Source organism: Nicotiana attenuata, unplaced genomic scaffold, assembly GCF_001879085.1.
Source record: "Nicotiana attenuata strain UT unplaced genomic scaffold, NIATTr2, whole genome shotgun sequence".
Lineage (NCBI taxonomy): Eukaryota > Viridiplantae > Streptophyta > Magnoliopsida > Solanales > Solanaceae > Nicotiana > Nicotiana attenuata.
In genome coordinates, this window is record NW_017671306.1 from 96101 (window position 1) to 114959 (window position 18859).

Consider the following 18859-nt stretch of genomic DNA (forward strand, 5'->3'; position numbering starts at 1 on the left):
TTCTTTTTCTTGGGTTATTTTTTAATTCCTATATTACTTTCTATTGGTTAAAGATTTTGCTTGTGAAAAAAAGAAAATTTTTAGCCAGTTAACTGACTCTGTTTGTGTTTTCTAAAATATATATCTAAAATATACTTGAGTATATATTTTTCAAAAGGATTTAAAAAAAACCTCTTAAATCTTCTAGAGTTTGTGTGCTTTTGGTGAAAGTAAAAAGGAAGCACGACAACTTGTGAAATTATAGCAATCTATACTATATTAAAAGCACGAAGCCCTTAGCGAAATGTTGTACGCTTTTTTTATCCTTTAAAAACAGATTTCATATTGGATAGAATTGTAATTTAAGTTATTTTCCTAATTTTTAGGATTTTGAAACCAATTAAAATTTGACTTATTAAATCTTTCCCTATTTAAACTATGTATATAATCCAAATAATTAGGACACTCAAATTAATTAAAAGTTACCTTATATAGATCGAAAAATATATAACCAAAGTTGTTCACACGATGATAGAAAACTTTATCATAGGACCAATTATCTTCAAGGAGGTCCATGTTATTATTAGTTTAACTTTTAATTCTAACTAAATATTTGTAGTCTTACACAACTTTTCTTAAATATTTTTTAGAGAGTTCAATGAGGCTGAAACCAAATTTAAATGTAGTATGTTCTATACTACGTGCACACAATTCTACGAAGAAATTGGGAATGCCGTTTTTAGTTTTTGATGTTGGTTGTTTAATTATGACCACGGTTACAAAAATGACAAAATAAAAATTATTGATTACATAAATTAGAGAAGTATACAAGAAAATTATTTTAGTAACAATCTTCTCATGAAATATTAGAAAATAATTATAATTGTTTTCCGAATCAAATTAGACTAACTTTTAACACTTCCAAATTAAAATATAAAAATTTATTATACACACACAAGAAAACTAGCACACTAAATCCGTGAAAATAGATTGAATAATAAACTCTATTTTTTATTTTTACATGAAATTTATACTTCTACTCCTTCTAGGATAGTATCAACGTCTTATGCCAGTTAGATGGCGTCCTGTTTATGTCTTTTTAGAATGAAAATAAGAATATATAGTTTTTAAAAAAAATAAAATAATTCTAAATCTTCAAAGTTATTTGATCTTGTTGAAACTAAAGAGGATGCATGGCTTATAGAATTATAGTAATAAAATTATAAAACTGAAATGACTTTATGTTAAGTATATTGACTGGGATGATTGAGAACTCTTGTGGGACAAAGTTTCTTCTTTTGTTGAGTTAGCAAAATAGAATCAAGAATCATAAATTTCAGGAAGTTAGAATTTTTTTCTTTGACATAATTTATGACTCCAGCACAAATTTAATATAATTTTTAAAAATCATGAGACTAGTATAATTATAAAAGCTGGAACAAAACTTAAGTTAAAAATACTGACTACGATGATTGAAGACTTCTATTATCACTATTTTTTTATTTGTTGAGTTAGTTAAATACGACCAATAATCATCATTTTAGGAACTCACATTTTTTGTTCAACTTTTATTGTATAACTCAAATGTAATTTGTTATTATAGTACAGTACTATTTATGTAATTTTTCAGAAATATATATTTATTAAGACAGGGTACACGCGTTGCGCAAGTACCCCGAGACTAGTTAATTTTTAATAGTCCTAATGACAAAGCGAAGTCAATGTAGTGAAACATTAAACTAAAAAGTGATCCAAGATTACTTTATCTAAATATTTTGGTTCACTATCCTTCTATTTTTAATGGCATGCAGTCAGCTATTAACTGGTCAATAAAGTTCTTCACAATTACCAAGAAAGTAACAAAGATAAAGGTAGAGATCATGGCTATTCCCAAAAATATAGAAAAGTTCCACTAAGGAATTTTCAAATGTCTTTTACAAAAATGGAATTTGGATTGTCAAAAAGTGCTGCCATTAACACTACATAATTACGAAGGCAGCTTACAATGGGAATGAACAATGACAAGATTGAAGGATTAATGTTAATGTAGTTGTTTATGTCTGTAATTCTAGTCCTTGTTCCTAGACCGATCTTTGCGTTGACCACCAAGAATACGAGAAATCTGAAGACCTCTACTGAATGCTTGGTTGAACAACATACGAGTTTGGAACTCGGACACAAATGGAAACCATGCCAAGAAAGCAACCGGAGTGAACAGAAGCAATCCCATCAAAATCTCGTATCCACGAGCTAGAGTCCGAACTGATCCCCAGAATCCAGCTCTTCGAACCACAGGCTTCAATGCTTGAGCAATCTGGGAGTAAAATTGTAAACAGAAGGATATTAACTAACAAACTAAACTGCAAATAGGTTTCCTTCATACACAAATGGCAAAAATGCCAATTAACATTAAGTTCTCGCTATTTTACTTTGTCAATCTGGATAGGCGCGCATCCTAATAGAGCGAGGGGTAGAAAAGAAATGAAAGACTCACGTTCTTTAATAGTCATATCAAGGCCTATAATGTATATCAAATGTTATTTATTCTCCTTTAATTAAAAACTTTACTCATATTTTAATCTCCATAACTCTACAGTGTTCACACATTTTGATTGAAGTTCACAAAAAGAAAAGATTTGTAGTTGAAGTTCAAGAAGAATATTTGGAAGTTGAAATTGTAAGTGAAAGCCATTATAGCACTTGAAATACTCCTCAAACAAGTTTTTCAATTTTTAATATTGAAGTTCAATATTTGCAAATACTGAAAAATATTACGCTGTTTTGTGCTTAAAGCTTTTCAAAAGGTATCTTTGCTTCGATTGTTTAAAGAGTATTGGTATGCAAGAGCATTCACTATTCTTTTTAAGTATAAATACAGATTAGATAGATACCTTGCACTCCTTGTAGGCAGGGATTACTTATTATACTAGTATATCTCTATAGTAGTACAAACAGCTTAGTTTGTGCAGTTGTTAATATTGACTACCAAAATTCTACCAACAGACAACATTTAAATGCAGCCGACAAAAGAGTAGCAAATAGTCGCTAAAAGCTTTCCTGGTACAACAACTACGCCTCAATCCCAAGCAAATTGGGGTCCAAATTTTACTTACAACACATGTCAATTACTTGTTCATCATCGCAAGAAAAACATTTGTCATATTTCTATACTTAGTCTATGCTCACTGCTCAGTTATTATAATGAATCAACAATTCTAAGTGGAATAGCACTGAAGCATACTTGTTGATAAAGTATATACGCCGAGCATGGGAAATCTTATTGGATCACCAACATGAGATCTTAATGCATAAAGCTGGACGAGAAATATATAAAAGAGGCGAACATAAAAAGGATGATGACTAACCAGAAGCATGCCCCAGCCAGTTGGCAAGAAAGCGAGAACACACACCACCATGTCTTTAGGAGTCATATTGAGCAGTGTCATCAGAATCACCAGTGTAGCAACAAATGTTAAGAATATCAATCCCTTTATAATACGGAACACGAGTTGGAGATTCGCACTGAATTTTCGTCGACCAACAGATATTGTCTGAAAATATATAGAAAAACGATAAGAGCATAATAATGGTTCTCAGGGTGTGTTAATTAAAGCGGTAGTTATTGACACTGTGTTGATCATTTTTTGAGTTATCAAAGCAACAGCAAAGAGAAGTCTGATCTCATCCCAATTCATTTCGAAGCATTCCATATTTTTCAGGTAAAATTTGAAAGCATCTCCCAATTATAGCCCAGGTTTCAAATATATAGACATACTTCCATTTCCTATGGATGTCACAGGCAGAGGAAAATGCTCTTATTTTTTAATTTATCTTGTATAGATTTTCTTGTACCAGAAAATACGAAATAATTTGGTCTTACCTTCATTACAAAAAGTACCAGAAATATTACCAACCATGAAGCACCGTAAACCTGCAATTCATGCAGAAATATTAGAATATTGAACTGATGACAATCTTATAGGAAAAGAAGAAGGGTCACAGTCCATTGCATACCAGAAAACTCTGATTTTTCACTGTGATCTTCAAGTGATAGACGAGCCCATACTGATAGATAAAGAAGCGCAAAGACAACAGAATTTCAGCAACAATACCGCGTATTCCAGAATGCCTAAGATGCTCTTGTTCCTCCTCCCACCATGATTCCCAACTTTTCTCTGGGGGGACACCAATACCTCCTCTGTTGCTCATCCACTTATTCCAATCAGTCCAATCATCGACTATCTTTTGCCATTCAAAACCAGAGGGATTGAAGAGGAAGGGAGCAAAGAGCCAGGTTCCCACCATGAACCACATTGACACAGTGATCAAGACATATGCAACAGCTCCTCTATAACCTTGCCCAAAAATTTGATAAACGAGCAATAGTATCATTAGCTCAAGTCCCTTGACAAAGTGGCTACGGGAGTAAAAGCGATAGTTATCAGCAAACTTAGCATGAAAGACCACAAAACCACGGCCAGTAGGCCTATATTTTGCACCTCCATGGAGCAATGTTCTTCCATAATAATGGGTCTTCGTTCCAAGTGAAAATGTGAAGAATACTGGTGCCAACTGCAGTTGCATCAGTACAAATTCACTGAGTGCTGTGCGGAATCCCTTTTCCAAGCCAATCTCCATCATCATAGGGAGGGCCATCAAAAACCCAATTTGCACAAAAGACTGAGAAGCAAGAGCCACTTGAAGAGCTTTGTTGTTCTTGATAGACGGTTGCTTACTCAGCCCTTCCTCAAGTCCACTAAGGACAAGGTAAAGGCGTCCGTAGAGGAACACATATACGGTGAGGACAGTAATCTGCCAGAGGCAAGCAAAAAAAAGTTCAGGGGTAAATTTAAAAAATAAAAAAATACAATCATCATTGAGTGAAGTTTGAGACACATACCAAGGTACTGAAATAGAAACCAATGGTAGTGAAATAACATGATAACATTCTGAAAAAGTCAAAACGATGTCCAAGCCTGTATAAATCCCGACTCAGGGTCTGCTCTCCATTGCCATTGGCTATTTTGGCCTCAAATAGAGATATCTGATTAAGTCCCACGTCCCTTCCTTTACCAACTTGAATGTACTCATGGTGAGTAACATTGCCTTCACGTAGTGTAGAATTAAAGCCTACAAGACCATAAATTAAGAAATTAGTTTCTCATGACAAATTTACATGAGTAGTTGAAAAAGATATACAAAAATCTAAAGATGTTCTCAAACTTCACAAAGTTTGGACCTACCAGCAAATATGTCCTCACTTAAGTTGATAATCTTAGAAGCTTTGCTGACTCCACCCCTTGTAAGGTGGAACAGTCTGTCAAAAATATCTGGGTGCCCATAATGGAATCGAACCCTGGAGAAATATAAAGTGGAAGTTATTAAATTGAAGTGGGGAAAGAGCCAACACTCATATAGGACTTTGACATGGATGAATGGAGTATGTCTAAACAAATTTAAATACCCCATTATCATATCTGAAAGAGAAGCACATAGTAAACTAATAGTAGCACAGTTCCATGACAAATGAGGACCAAATATTTGGAGAAGTTCTAGGTTATCAAATGCCAATTTTATTTTGTAAAGCTGATATATTAATATTATCTCTAACTGCTATTAAGACAATCTATAAATCCACACAACTGCTTGTATGAATGAACAACGTGTACTCCAGTACCAATGATGATTATCGAGCAGTCATTATTTTAAGATGTATTAAAACTGCTCTGTGTGGTCCTAACCCAGTTTTAAGCTTTACCCTGCACAACTTCGAATTCTTGACAAGTTGGAATGAAGTAGGAGATTACAAGTCACCTTATACTTAATTGGTAGCAACACCAGAAACAGATGCCTGAAAAGTGTATCCATTGAACTATCTATCTCACTACATGAAAATTTAAAAAAAGAGCTTCTAATATTTGTATAAACGGATAATGCAGTTCTCTATTATAGATATTAAAAATTCGTTTACAGGGCTTATAACATAGAAACAGAAACAAGGATGAGCACTGGAGATTGAAGTTCTTACTTCAAAGGGTTTGCCAGTAGTCTCTGACCAATTGTCACAAAACTTGTCTCTTGATTTGACATAAACCACGCGAGAGAAGAAACACTGCATTAGACAGAAACAAGAGATAAGTAGTATTCAAAGAGAACAATTTAAAATACTAAAATATGGATAAGAAAAGATTCAGGACAAGTGAAATACTATTGTAACAAGTGTTTACCTTCCAGTAAATATGTGCTCCCTCAGCCCCAGTATACTAGGGAACCTCACACCATCGTGTTTCTTAAGAAACTCTTGAAGCAAATTCCTCATTTTTAAGGCTTCCTCCATGTAGTTATCCTAGAAATGGATATTTAATATCATAAATTGGAGAGATTGAAATCAACATCTCATATAGTTATAATCACTTACCTGATTCATATCTATAGTTTGCAGCCCTTCTCCACGAGTGAAGATAATAGCATGATTCTGGTTTTCAGGCTTTCCCTCACCCAAGATAGCAGGGCCTGGAAGTTTTATACGGTAGATATCCTAAGAAAAGAAAACAAAATAAGTTTTAGAATGCATAGTTTATATCCATTCAATTCATTAAAAAAATCATCAAAATAACCATTCAGAAAAAAACCTATACTTTTTTTGATAAGGTAATTAATTTTATTAACAGTTGGGGAAAACCAAGCTGTATACCAAAAAAAGAGAACCTACACCAAAATATGGTTCTCAACAAAAGAGGCCCAATCCTCTATACCTCATGAATACACCAAAAAGAAACTAGGAAAAAAAACTGCTTTGCAACTTTACAAAAGTTTCTTCCACCCCTTCAAATGCCCTCCTATTTTTCTCTTTCCAAATAACCACATGATTGCAAGGACAACATTCCATGCCCTTGAACTTCTCTTCCCCCTACTATGGGGCCAACCGTGCAACACCTCCTTCACAGTGAACGGCATCACCCATTGCACCCCAAACAAAATAAGGACCGCTCTCCACAAACAATTAGCTACTTGACAGTGCAATAGGAGATGATCTACATCTTCGCCCGAGCTTTTGCATGAAACACCAACTAACATAGGTGATCCTTCTCTTTCTCAAATTTTCCGCTGTCAAAATCACTCCCCTAGCCGCCAACCATGCAAAGAAACACACATTTCTCGGTACTCTAAGAATCCAAATAGAGCAGTGAGGAAAAATATGTTCCTCTCTCAGTAATAAGCTCTTATAAAACGACTTAACAGTGAATAATCCATTCTTACTCTCTCACCATCTCTATGTATCATATAAGTTGTTCAGTGTGTCCAGCTCATACAGAATCTCCACCAGATTGTAAAATTCTTCCATCTCACAATCTTGTAGGTTCCTCCTGAATCTCAAATCCTCAAAAAGAACTATACTTTTCTGACTACTCCAAATGATGTCTAGATTGATTTGTAAATTGTATTAAAAAAACTGCCTTCTATTTCCAAGAAACATTCAAAAAAGTTCCCATGTAGTCAAGTTGTGATTAGTGATGTCAACAACATGAAATGATGCCTCCTGTGAAATCAAAGCAATTTGGTGCCTCCCAATAAGAGAATTTTGGCATGACAAGGGCTTCAAATGTGGTGAAAATGGAATAGCATTTAATAAGCTCCTCCTATCTTGTCTTTTATCCCATCAAAAGAAACATATGTGATAATCATGACAAAAGATTATTTCAGACTTCTCTTACCTGATCCAAGTTTTGACCAGGCTCGGAAGAATTTGAAATGGCAGCTTTGGCAAGGGTGGAATAGTAGACCTTTGGATTAACTTTCTTGGACCTGTCTTTGCTTGGTTCTTCAATTTCATCAATATAAGCAACACGCATGGATGGGTACCTATTAACCGAAATATAGACGTTAGCACATTGCATTATCAGTTGGACAAACAAAAAAAAATGACACATACGTTGTCATAAGCCGGAGAATATCTTGTGCACGGTGATCACCAGATCGCTTGTGTATACCATATAGCTGGCATGAGACAACATATGTGAATTTCATATCAGCCACTGCTTGACATTGTGCCCAAAGAGACCTCTCTCCCTTCATCTGATCCTCGTTTAACTCAATAGCCTTGTACCCCTCCAACAAATCTGTTCAACATAGAAAAAGTTAACTTATAAATTCAGGTGAATACAATGTTAAACGGCAACTAGGATTTTATATGTAACTCAAGGATTCTGAGATAATAGTCATTTACCATCATCCTGGGCCATATCAAGGAAAGATTGAAGTTCCAGAGCTCTGCGATAATACATCATCCCTCTCACTAGAAATTAAACAACACACTAATCCATCAAATGTATGAACAAATTGTAAAGGAGTCTTACTAGAAATTGTCAGACTGAAAGTTTAGGTGGAATGGGGAGAGGATTTAAGAGGGGAGGGGGTAAGATAGAAAATATTGCAAAATTAACTACGAGATCTCTTTTATCCTCTTGTGCACTCATCAAATATCAACTCCATACCTGTCCTTGTTAAAGTTTGCCCCCTATATGAAGCCCAATGGCGGAGTTTTTCTTCTAAATCAGGAGACCATTTAAACCTGAGGTCGTCTTCACTGGTACAATCCACACGCTCAATGAAATTGAGCCATTCATCTGTATGCCACCATTACTAGTTCAGTGAAAAAAAAAACAGAAATAACCAGAAAAGGAGAAAAAAATTACTAGCAATTGATCATGTGATTAACACCAAAAAACTAAATAAATCAAGTCAACAAGCAAACCTGGATAAATTTTCTGCAAATAGAACAGAATGGAAACACCATCTTCATTTTGTCTATCCAAATCATCTGATGAGAAAAGGACCTCTTCCGTGTAGTATGGGGTCAAGACACTAAAGTAAGAAAGTTCAAGAAACAAGTCACCAACCTCTTCTAGTATATAAAATCTCTAAAGAAATTCAACCATATTCTGCAATCCATGTTTGAAGTAAATTTGGATAAGCTACACGTACTTACATTTAATCTTGTATCCTACTAGAATTATCCAACAATTGCTTGTTCTATACTGTTTCTTGTTGCTTAGTCATAAAAATGTTCCGAGATTGCTTTCATTCGTCAAGACATTTAGAGGGTAATACTATATTGATCCTTTAGTTCATGCTGTGTAAACTTCAGGCAAATTAATATTCTTTTTTAGGAAAAGGGCCAATTTAGCCCCTAACTATTCGAAATGGACAACTCTGTCCTTCATTTCGTTCTTGTCCTATAAGTGCCCTCGCCGTCAGCCAAGTTGCTCAAAAATGCCCTCCCACTAAAATTTCGGTTTGATTAGGAGCCGGGTTTCTGAATTGGATAGAAAAATGATACTGATGTTTCTAGGTTCTATTTGATTTTTTCTCAAATTTTGCTCATAACTTGACTTACGAGAAAGAAAGCATGTTTCGGACTTTTGGTGCTGTGGGCATTTCCATGAACAATGAATTGGAGAAAAAGGATATTCGCCTCCTAGCTTCTAAGTTGGACGGTACATCCATTGCCGACTCCTTTACTGTAAGCAGCAAGTACAACCTTTTGATCTGTGGAAAATTGAAAACAGTTACAAAAAGAAAATGAACTCTAATAGCAAATATATCTCCGTCAACTTGACCTACTTTCTCTTTCCAAGCTTCTGATTCAGGAGTAGGAAATTTGATAGCTCCGGCTGAAGCAAATAACTGATATTGCTGATCAAGAGGAACCATTCCTTCATATCCTGAGACTCCATGGATGGAATCTACCAAGCTGTTTGGTTGAAAAGAAAAAAGTTTAAACAAAATTTATTTGTCACATTCACCAATAACGTGGAAGATTAACAATTATAGGCAAGAGAAAAACCTTGATACATGATCTTCCATCATTATATCTCGTGTAACAACTTCTAACATGTCCTGGAATAGAAGTACAACTTGATCCCTGTCCTCCTGCCTATTGTCTAGCTGTAAAAACAAAACAAAATATCAGTTTCAATTCAATTTCCCGATTTATCAATAAGATAAGTTGGATGGCTAGAAATATCCATAAAAGTGACTATGTAAAGAATACAATGAGAATGGACTTGGAAAACCTACCAAGTACTTGATAAGCTTAACAAACAGCTCATATAGACTGGGAAGAGCACTCATCTTGAGTTCACTAGTTAAGTCACCAGCCTCAATATGCTTGTCAACTTCTGAAAAGATATACTCTATAACCCTGAATAACAACACACATAGAGAATTTACAAGTGAGGAAAGCTATCGGAGCAAAGGAATGGCAGAATAAGTCACTATAATCTGGCAGAAACTTACTCCTTCTCACGATGACCAGAAACCAAAACTTTTATCACGTTGCGAAATGAAGCGTAGCACTCACAAACAGCAGATGACATATAAGGGTCGGCCTCTATCCTCTTTTTCAGCTCACGGTCCTTTCCATTGCTATCCTTAGCCATATCCACTGCTATTGGAATCTATTCATACAATTTGAATGAGTCAGAAATCAAGTGAATAAAAAGGAAGATCAGCTACTGATTGTTGGATGAGAGCATGAAAAATCAAAAATAGTTAATCCAATAATATCTCAATATGAAAAAAACTAAATATATAGGAGTTTGTCAAATGCCATTGTGAAATAAGTCTCGTTTAGTGCCAAACTACAGAACAAAATCTTTTACCAATGCAGCAAGATTGAGACCGAAAACAAAACAAAAATGAAAAAGCCATAACCTTGCTAGCAAGCAAAAATGGTGGCCACTGCACGAGATCCAACTCACGATCAGCCCAGTAAGGAACAAGCAAAAGGTCCATCTCACTGAAAACGAATGCAAAGCATAACAGTAGTAAGTAAATGCATAACTTTGATTACACGCCCAAAATGAGGGCGACGGAATTGAAAAATCATGTGTAACATTACAAATTACCGATTGCTAATAAGATCTTCCTCCCTAAAACTTGTTATTATTTTATTCCACAACTGAGCAAACCTTGCAGCTTCCTTTTCCTTGTTGGATGGCACCTAATATACGATCACATGTATACAAAGTTCAAGTCAACTTCCTGATCACTTCCTTTTTAATGTTGTTCCATGCTAAAATAAATCCAGATATTCGATATTGCAGACCAAAACGTGGAAGAAACCTAACCCTGTTGAACTTTCGGGAAAATGTTGCTTTTAGTCCTTTCTTTTTTGGTTGGTCGCCCTTTTCCTCCGGTATCAAACAGGCATTAAAAGCACTTGGCAAAGACTGGAACCTGGACCTCAGCATTCCTAAAGTTCGAATCTGAAAGCAAGACAAGAAATTAGATTCCAATAAAAAGCACATCTAGTTCTATTAGCTTATCATCTTATTCTGTTAGAATTTGCAGAAGCAGCTTATTCTTACAGACTAAGCAATCTATATTATGTTCATTGTTTAAATTATAATCAAAGATAAATTAAGACAAAAGACCACAGAAATGAAGCAGTTAGCCACCAACCTCTCCAAGCCTACGAAATGCTCCATAAATACCACCGAATAGTGTGGAGAATATGGCATACCATATCTGAGCATCCATGAAATAAACCTACAATGAAGTAAATCCAACCAGTGTATTAGCTTAAACTGGAATAAACTACTAGTGATTACACCATGCCTCTGTTAAAGATTATCCGAAAGAAGGAGGAGAATCGTACAAGGATAACTGGAGCCCAAAGAGCGATAACAACACCAATGTTGCTGCTTGCTGCAAATCAAAATAGACACGTGAGGACCACGAGCAGAAGGGCATAATATCAAATAGCTCAAAGTTCAAGTCAAGTTCATTACCGTGGGGAAAAAACTCATGCCACTGATAAGTGGTAATGTGGACATTCATAATCTTTTTTGTTGGATCCACTAAAGGCTTTATCTGCAGCAAACAACTTTTCATTGTCAATATAACTCGTAAAGCAGGCAACTTCTGTGAATATACAATCTTGATTCGTACTTAACGAAAGAAAGTCAAATACCAATTCATAAAACAGTATAGTAGGACAAAACTGTCTCCAGAGTAAGAGTGTAAGACAATAGCAGCTATTGGCTAGCACGTAAAAAGCTGATGCATATTACAACTCAATCTTCTAATATGAAAGTGACACTGTCCTACCTAGAACCTAATACATCTCACGACAACTAATAAATAAAACAATGTGCTTCTAAATTATATGACTTGCATTTGACAAACTAAAAGGTAAGAGCTGGCAACATAAGAGGAATTACCTCTACATAAAAACTGAATGCTAGTTTTGTCGCAATTAAAAGTACCCAGAACATAGTGTATCTGAAATTTAGAATAAAAATTAATCAGATATAAAGTAGACCCATCGACATGAAAGTTTAAATGGTTCGACTTGGTGACGTCTTACTTGAACAAAGAAAAAGTGCTCTCATGCATTCCCCTACCAACATAAAGCCGAGGCTGCAATTGACAATAAAAGTCGTATCAGATTTCTAAATAGACCAATAAGTGCTCTTAAAAATGTACAAACGAGTCAAAAAAACATGTACCTGTGACCACCACATCATCAGCATCACAATTTTGTAGTGTGATCTCTCTAGGAATCGACGGACGAAGGGAAAAAGAAAGAGCAGAGCAGCGAGCATATTGGGCGACAAGTAGATTACCACAGCCAGTATAAATAGTGAAGGAGAATTTGAGTTGTTGCCAAACCAATTTTTAATGGTTTGGGCAAATGAAGGAGGATTTTCCCATGTATAAGCATATGTAACAGGTAAAATGACCACCCAAGCAGCTGCGGATATGACCTTCAATATGTATCGTAGTTTAACATAGAATGACATGCTGTGCCTAGCTTTCCAATTAAGAACCACATCAAGAGCGGCTGCAACAGTTTTAAGGCAAGTTATTATGCAAAAATAGTGCCGCGACAAATATCAGAGCACTGCTCTAGGTATCACCAAAAACAATAACCATCCACATAAACAAATAACTTTTTGGTGAGACCTTTTACCATTCACAACTGCCTGTGTGCAATCAAACCATATTTGTATGGGTTAAGACACATTTCACTGGAGGAAATATCTTTTTCCAGAGCATCAAATGCTAAATAACTTTTTTTAATAACGGCGTTGTGCTGGGTACTTTTTACCTCCACTAACACAGCTAGCAAATACGCTTAAGCTAATAGAAAGGATTCACCTATTGTCGCATCCAAATAACTTTTATCATAAATTCTGTTCAACAAATTGTTGCTAGTAGCTCATAGTACTTTAGCTTAACCAAAAAAACACTTAAGCTTTTGTCTCAAAAGTACAAAGAAATATAATCCTTCATTTATATCCAATCACTTGCTGGAAACTTCCAATTTTATCATCCATAAAAATTGCACCAACCATGTAGAAAAATATTAGTGCAGCAAGATGGGACAGAAGGTAGCAAACCTTGAAAGAGCTTCAATTATAATATAGTTCGCTATTCTGCAGAAAAGAGAAATGAATTTTACAAACCTTGCCCAAGCTTCAAAACTGCAGCTGTTATAAACACACTCAATACTTTCTTGAAAACATCTGAAGTAAAAACCATGCTCAGCTCTCCTGAACCATTCCAAGCAATAATTATCATTGCCTACACACAATCAACAATACCTTGTCAAATTATAATTGTCAAGTACATAAAGATAATGGACAACCTAGCCATGGTCACAAAAAGAAGGAAGTACCTGTAAGCACAATATGAAGAAGCTCCACATTCTGTCAAAGCTCCTAAAGATATGCAAATATGAACGTATCTCAACGAAATTAACTTTCCCCACCCAGCGATCTCTAGAAGGCTTGTTTTCCTGGATTTCACAATTAACTTTATATAATTAGTTCATGAGTTTATATCATCAGGGATAAAGTTCTATTGAGCTTCCGAAAAACAGCGGATAAACTGATGCATTAATCAAGTAAGCTTATGGGATAGAGCACAATGACATTGGTACTGTAACACCATATAGTAAAGAAAACTACAATTTCATAGGGATGGAGGCATGAAATGCTAAATAAATTGATAATGCTGGAAAAAAGTGAAATGCACATAACATGGTGTTATTAAGATGACTTCTGCCGCTAAAACACTACCCCATTTCTCTCAGCACGAAGTTCTTCCACAGGGAGGCAAAAGAAATCAGCATCAGCGCGCATGGGCCAACCTAACCTGAAGCAGTCCACTGACCTACAGTTGTATGCGTAAAGTCAGAAATGAACAAACTATTGATTAACTGAACCAGAAAAAAAAAAAAACAGAAAACGGAAAGGTTGACTACCAAAAATATTCATTTAAATCATCATAGTTCCTCCACTGGGAATGCTTTGCTTTTCCTCTTCTGCTCCTAGCAGCTTCCTGAAAATGACAGAAAGGGCATAAAAAGAATTTCCCTCAAGTTCCAAAGAAGGTAAAAATACCAAAACTGGTTCTTTTTAATACAACAGATTGAAGAGGAATAGATAGCTCTGAAATGCATCTAATACCCGTGCAATCACTTCATAAATAGGAGTAACAACTTTTCTCAAGAAAGCCTCCTCTTCCCCTCCATAAGCTGGCTTAACATTTTCACCGGTCATGGGACTAACATTGCCAGCTAGCATGCCATAGAGTTCAAATGCCATCTATATGAGAAACCTATGTGTGAGATCCAAATGCTTTGATGTAACAAGAAATATCTGAAGCATGTTATAAAAGGCAAATTGTAACAAAAATATAAACAATTGACCAAAGCAGCTGAGAAGCTGGCAGATAAATGCAACATACGGTGTTGACGAAAATGAGATGTACCATGGTTATCTTATTTAACCCACTTGACAAGTAGAGTAGCTAGTTTATGAAATTATACTCTCTTCTAGATTTACATAATCTTTTTTTTTAACCTTGCGTGTTACTCATATCACAAAGCAGCAACGTTCCACACCACCAAAAAGTAAGAAAATTCCTCGAACTGTTAGCAGAAGAACTTTACAGCTTTGCTCTCATCCAAAATCCAGCAACAAAGAACCCACTAATTACATCAATGTCGACTTCTGCATTTTTATTTGTGATGAATTCAAAAAATAAGATAAGAAAAAGAATCTATATGTTCTACAAAATTTGTTCAGATTTCGAGAAACATTAAAAACTATCCATTAAGTTCTTAAAACATAAGCACTTTTAAAAGCTTACATGATGATAAATGTAGCATAGGCATTCTGGCATGAATCTTAAATTTGCAGCTTCCCCCCATATGAGAAGATACAATCCCATGTATAATAATTTACGCTGCTGTACTTCCTGTTGTATGGTTGGCAACCTACAATTTTGACAATTAAGAAAAGATCAACACATATAAATGCAAGATGAGCTTAATTTGCAAAGTATTCGGCTCTTTGCTACAGACAAACACATCTACAAGAGATGCTACTACAGGCACATGTTATCCTTTCTGAAGTACAAAGCATCAAAGATGCAGACTTATATTCTATCTACTTTGATAGACAACAATCAAGAAAAGATCTTAGATGAAAGTATGATATATATTAGCTGTTTTCCTAAAAATCAAAATATCACCTCAAGTGTTAATGTCTGAAGGCAGTAGGACATAACCATTTCAAACATTTAAAGAGAAGCTCCTCACCATAAACTGCTTTTCCTGTCCAAATATTTGCACCATTTCTTGTAGTTTTTGAAAAGCTTCTTCATGACTTCATTCAAAGCACGCTCATCCAACTACGCAAAACAACACAATGAACAAGGAAAAAAAAACATTATTGATAGGCAACTAGGGAAAACTGTAAGAGAGGGATTAAGCACGTATTATCTGCAGTAACTTCTTGTAACTCTTGAAACCTCCCCCCATGCACCAGTCAAAGCAGATCAATCAATCAAAAAAATTAAAAACACAGTATCTCTTCATATTCGTGCTATGGAATCTGTCCTTTAACTCATTATATTAACATCTGCATCAGTAGAACATTTAACAATTCCATTTGCTGAGCATAAAGGATTGACTGTGGGATTATTGAATTAGGGTTCTCATCCACTTTAATGCACACTAGCATTAACTGCAGCGACCTATTGTTGTTCTTTTGAGGGCCAAAATAACATCAGGAAAGTAAAAGGTCAAAAAAGCCAAATGAGGATACTGGTTTTGTTGAGAAGACAGTTCCTCCAAAAGTTAAAAACATGGAAAATAGTACACGAATTTCAAAATTTGCTAAACATGGCGCTATGGGACTTAAGAAGCTGCAAGCAAGGAGACAAGTACACAGCAGATATCTACTTTCAATGTATTTATTTTTTCAATATGAGGAAGACAGGCTTTTTTTTTTCATTTTATCAAGCACATACACATTTCTTCAGCAAAACTAGAATCAGGTGTGGCAAAGAACATTTGTTGCAAAATAAGTATATAACAAGTGGAAATAACTCTTCGAGCTTAGTAAAAACATGCTACCAAATTAAACAACAACCAAGTAGAAATGCACTCTTTGAGCTTTAGTGAATTTAGCAACTCAAAAATATATTATGTTTTTTAACAGTCTCAAAGTCCTAATTGAGAGTACTATGCTAAACATCTAGTAGTCTCTAACTGTCAGCAGGCAAGCAGATTTAAACAATGCAATCAAATTCAAGACTCCTATTAAAGATTGAAGAATGGCAATCTTTCTTGACCAAGTACGTCAATCCTCTCAACTAAAAGCATATTTATCAGTTGAGGGAAACTTTTGATCACTCATCAATAACAGAAAGCAGTATCATGTCCCAAACCTTGGGTTGCTGGTCAGGCTTTGGATACTGGCGTATGTGTACATTTGCAAGTAGCAAAATGAGATGCTCCCTCTGATTTGCAACATTATCTTTCTGAGAAGCAATTGACAAAAAAATGAGCTCAATAAAGCATATTGATCTTCTTCCTAACTGAGATAATCTTTCTTCTAAACCTCAAAAGATGTATGAAATAGCATGAAAATAACACTGAGAATAAAAACGAATTGCTACCTGAAACCCAAACATTGCTTGAAGCCAATCAAGAATATCTTCATCTTTCTTCTTCTTGTAATCCTTGGGCCATGGAAGACCTCTTGTATTTCTGAGAGCGTAAACAGCAGCCTGAATCTGTAAAAGGAGGAAAGGAGAAGTTGTTAAAGCAATAAATGTCAAAAGGGAAAGGCAAAGGTAAAGAAATGCTTATAGTTGGAAATCCTATCTGCGAATACAAACCTCAGGAAATCTCATAATTGCCTGATTTACACTATCAGGATCCAAAGGAAGAATATTATAGGGGACTAAAATCTGTGTCTTCTCAGCAACTTTATCATGAGCTTCCAAAATCTGAGTAATGGACAATCAATAATCCACCACACACAAACAATGTTATAAACAAGGAAAAGCAGTAGAGTTATGGTGAGTCAAAGCTAGAGCTTGTAAAGTCAGCCGAAAAAGAAGGTTTAGCAACAATTTCGTTGAAAAATACTCTCATTCTCACCTCACGGTCGACTTCTACTGCTTGCGTCTGGTTAACTGCTTTCAAAACCTCAAAGAGTACGTTTGCAGTTTGGTATGCCTTAGTAAGTTGTGCACTGGAAATTTTTTGAAAAGATGAGATAAACAGCTTTCAGTATAACTAAAAGCGAGAAAGAGACCACTATGAGAAGGCACAACAAATCTCTAACAAGGGTGCAAAAGACCCACCGGTCTGCTTTCTCAGCAGCATTTTGCAAAGCTTGAATGTACTTTTTGTAGTAATGCTGGTAAAAGCTCTGCATTTCACGTCCATCACTTTTTTTGACCCTTCCAATCAAGGTTGGATCATTTTCCTGAAAAGTAATTTGTTACAGACTTACATGAATTACAAATGGGCACAAACATATCTCAGGTCTTCAATTAGAACTGATTAATGATCACTCACAAAGCAGAACAAGAAATCGCACTGGGAAAAGAAAGAACGAAAAGCAGTAATAGATAAGCAAATATTGGACAAGGAAAGAATGGTGATAGCCCTAAAATAACGGCACATGACCTTTTAAGTTGGACTTCCTAAGTAACATCTAAAGGGACGTTAGAAAAGAGCTAACTCATAAGAACTTTAACGACATGGAACAAACGCATACAAAGAAAACCCACTGCCACAAGTAGACTTCATAGGAGAAAACAGGTTGAACAGAAAATATTGTCTTGAGCCAACCAACCATAAAACATGTCATTGACATATTATTAGGGAAAGAAAAATCCATGCTTGGCCACTTACCCTTTCAAGCCGCTGCAGGAGGGACGTTTTAAATTGCCGAACACCACGTCCACTAGAAGTGGGATCTAACCGATGAGCTTTCTCAAAAGCATAAAACCGACCTACAACCAGAGTAATGAGTCTGAATGTTAGAATAGAGAAATCGAAAGCATGTCTGTATAGGATCATGTCCATGCCCAGAATTTGTCAATGACAAGATGAATAAGGTCACATTATCCGAATTAACTTGAACTATTTTCCTCTTTAGAAGTTCGTAATAAAGCTTTACTCAAACAAAATATTCTACCTACTGAAATATAACCACCTTCAACTTTAATTACAAATTACCTCTCATATTTCAACTACTATTTAGACATTTTACCCAACTCCAACATCATGTATTAATGCTGATAAACAGTGGTTGCCAATTTGAAGAAAAGAGTAAAAACAAAATGTTGATGCCATCCTAATCTTTTTTTTTTTTTTTTGATAAGGTAAAAGTTCTATTCATAAGGTACCAAGATGGTACAAAAAGTTACAGAATGCCATCCTAATCTAATTTGAAGCTTGGTTAGTGAGAACACTCATAAGGTAGTGCCGACGCTGCCTCCCCCAACCAAATCAACCAATTGAAGGCCAGAAATTCCATTTTTATCGTATGATGAGTGACCC

The 18859-nt window shown here is 35.4% G+C and overlaps 1 protein-coding gene across 1 annotated transcript in view; it reads right to left on the reverse strand.

Moving 5' to 3' along the window:
* Positions 1–1860: 1860 nt before the first annotated feature.
* LOC109207429 (callose synthase 3-like) overlaps positions 1861–18859 on the reverse strand; it is a 19530-nt gene continuing 2531 nt past the window's right edge. Inside the window, exons 3-43 of the mRNA XM_019370344.1 lie at positions 18209–18309; positions 17653–17777; positions 17447–17540; positions 17182–17292; positions 16960–17076; positions 16729–16821; positions 15596–15687; positions 15145–15271; positions 14460–14597; positions 14255–14331; positions 14070–14163; positions 13667–13786; positions 13455–13572; positions 12495–12829; positions 12353–12405; positions 12207–12267; positions 11775–11856; positions 11642–11691; positions 11446–11532; positions 11112–11249; positions 10890–10984; positions 10696–10780; positions 10279–10439; positions 10060–10183; positions 9827–9927; positions 9604–9733; positions 9377–9528; positions 8735–8844; positions 8475–8606; positions 8207–8275; positions 7913–8099; positions 7695–7842; positions 6398–6517; positions 6207–6325; positions 6008–6091; positions 5223–5335; positions 4880–5109; positions 3994–4791; positions 3860–3910; positions 3345–3530; positions 1861–2293 (exon numbers count right to left, since the gene is read on the reverse strand). Of these exons, the coding sequence (XP_019225889.1) occupies positions 2048–2293; positions 3345–3530; positions 3860–3910; positions 3994–4791; positions 4880–5109; positions 5223–5335; positions 6008–6091; positions 6207–6325; positions 6398–6517; positions 7695–7842; positions 7913–8099; positions 8207–8275; positions 8475–8606; positions 8735–8844; positions 9377–9528; positions 9604–9733; positions 9827–9927; positions 10060–10183; positions 10279–10439; positions 10696–10780; positions 10890–10984; positions 11112–11249; positions 11446–11532; positions 11642–11691; positions 11775–11856; positions 12207–12267; positions 12353–12405; positions 12495–12829; positions 13455–13572; positions 13667–13786; positions 14070–14163; positions 14255–14331; positions 14460–14597; positions 15145–15271; positions 15596–15687; positions 16729–16821; positions 16960–17076; positions 17182–17292; positions 17447–17540; positions 17653–17777; positions 18209–18309 (5654 nt within the window). The 3' untranslated portion in view covers positions 1861–2047. The remainder of the gene's footprint in view (positions 2294–3344; positions 3531–3859; positions 3911–3993; positions 4792–4879; positions 5110–5222; positions 5336–6007; positions 6092–6206; positions 6326–6397; positions 6518–7694; positions 7843–7912; positions 8100–8206; positions 8276–8474; positions 8607–8734; positions 8845–9376; positions 9529–9603; positions 9734–9826; positions 9928–10059; positions 10184–10278; positions 10440–10695; positions 10781–10889; positions 10985–11111; positions 11250–11445; positions 11533–11641; positions 11692–11774; positions 11857–12206; positions 12268–12352; positions 12406–12494; positions 12830–13454; positions 13573–13666; positions 13787–14069; positions 14164–14254; positions 14332–14459; positions 14598–15144; positions 15272–15595; positions 15688–16728; positions 16822–16959; positions 17077–17181; positions 17293–17446; positions 17541–17652; positions 17778–18208; positions 18310–18859) is intronic.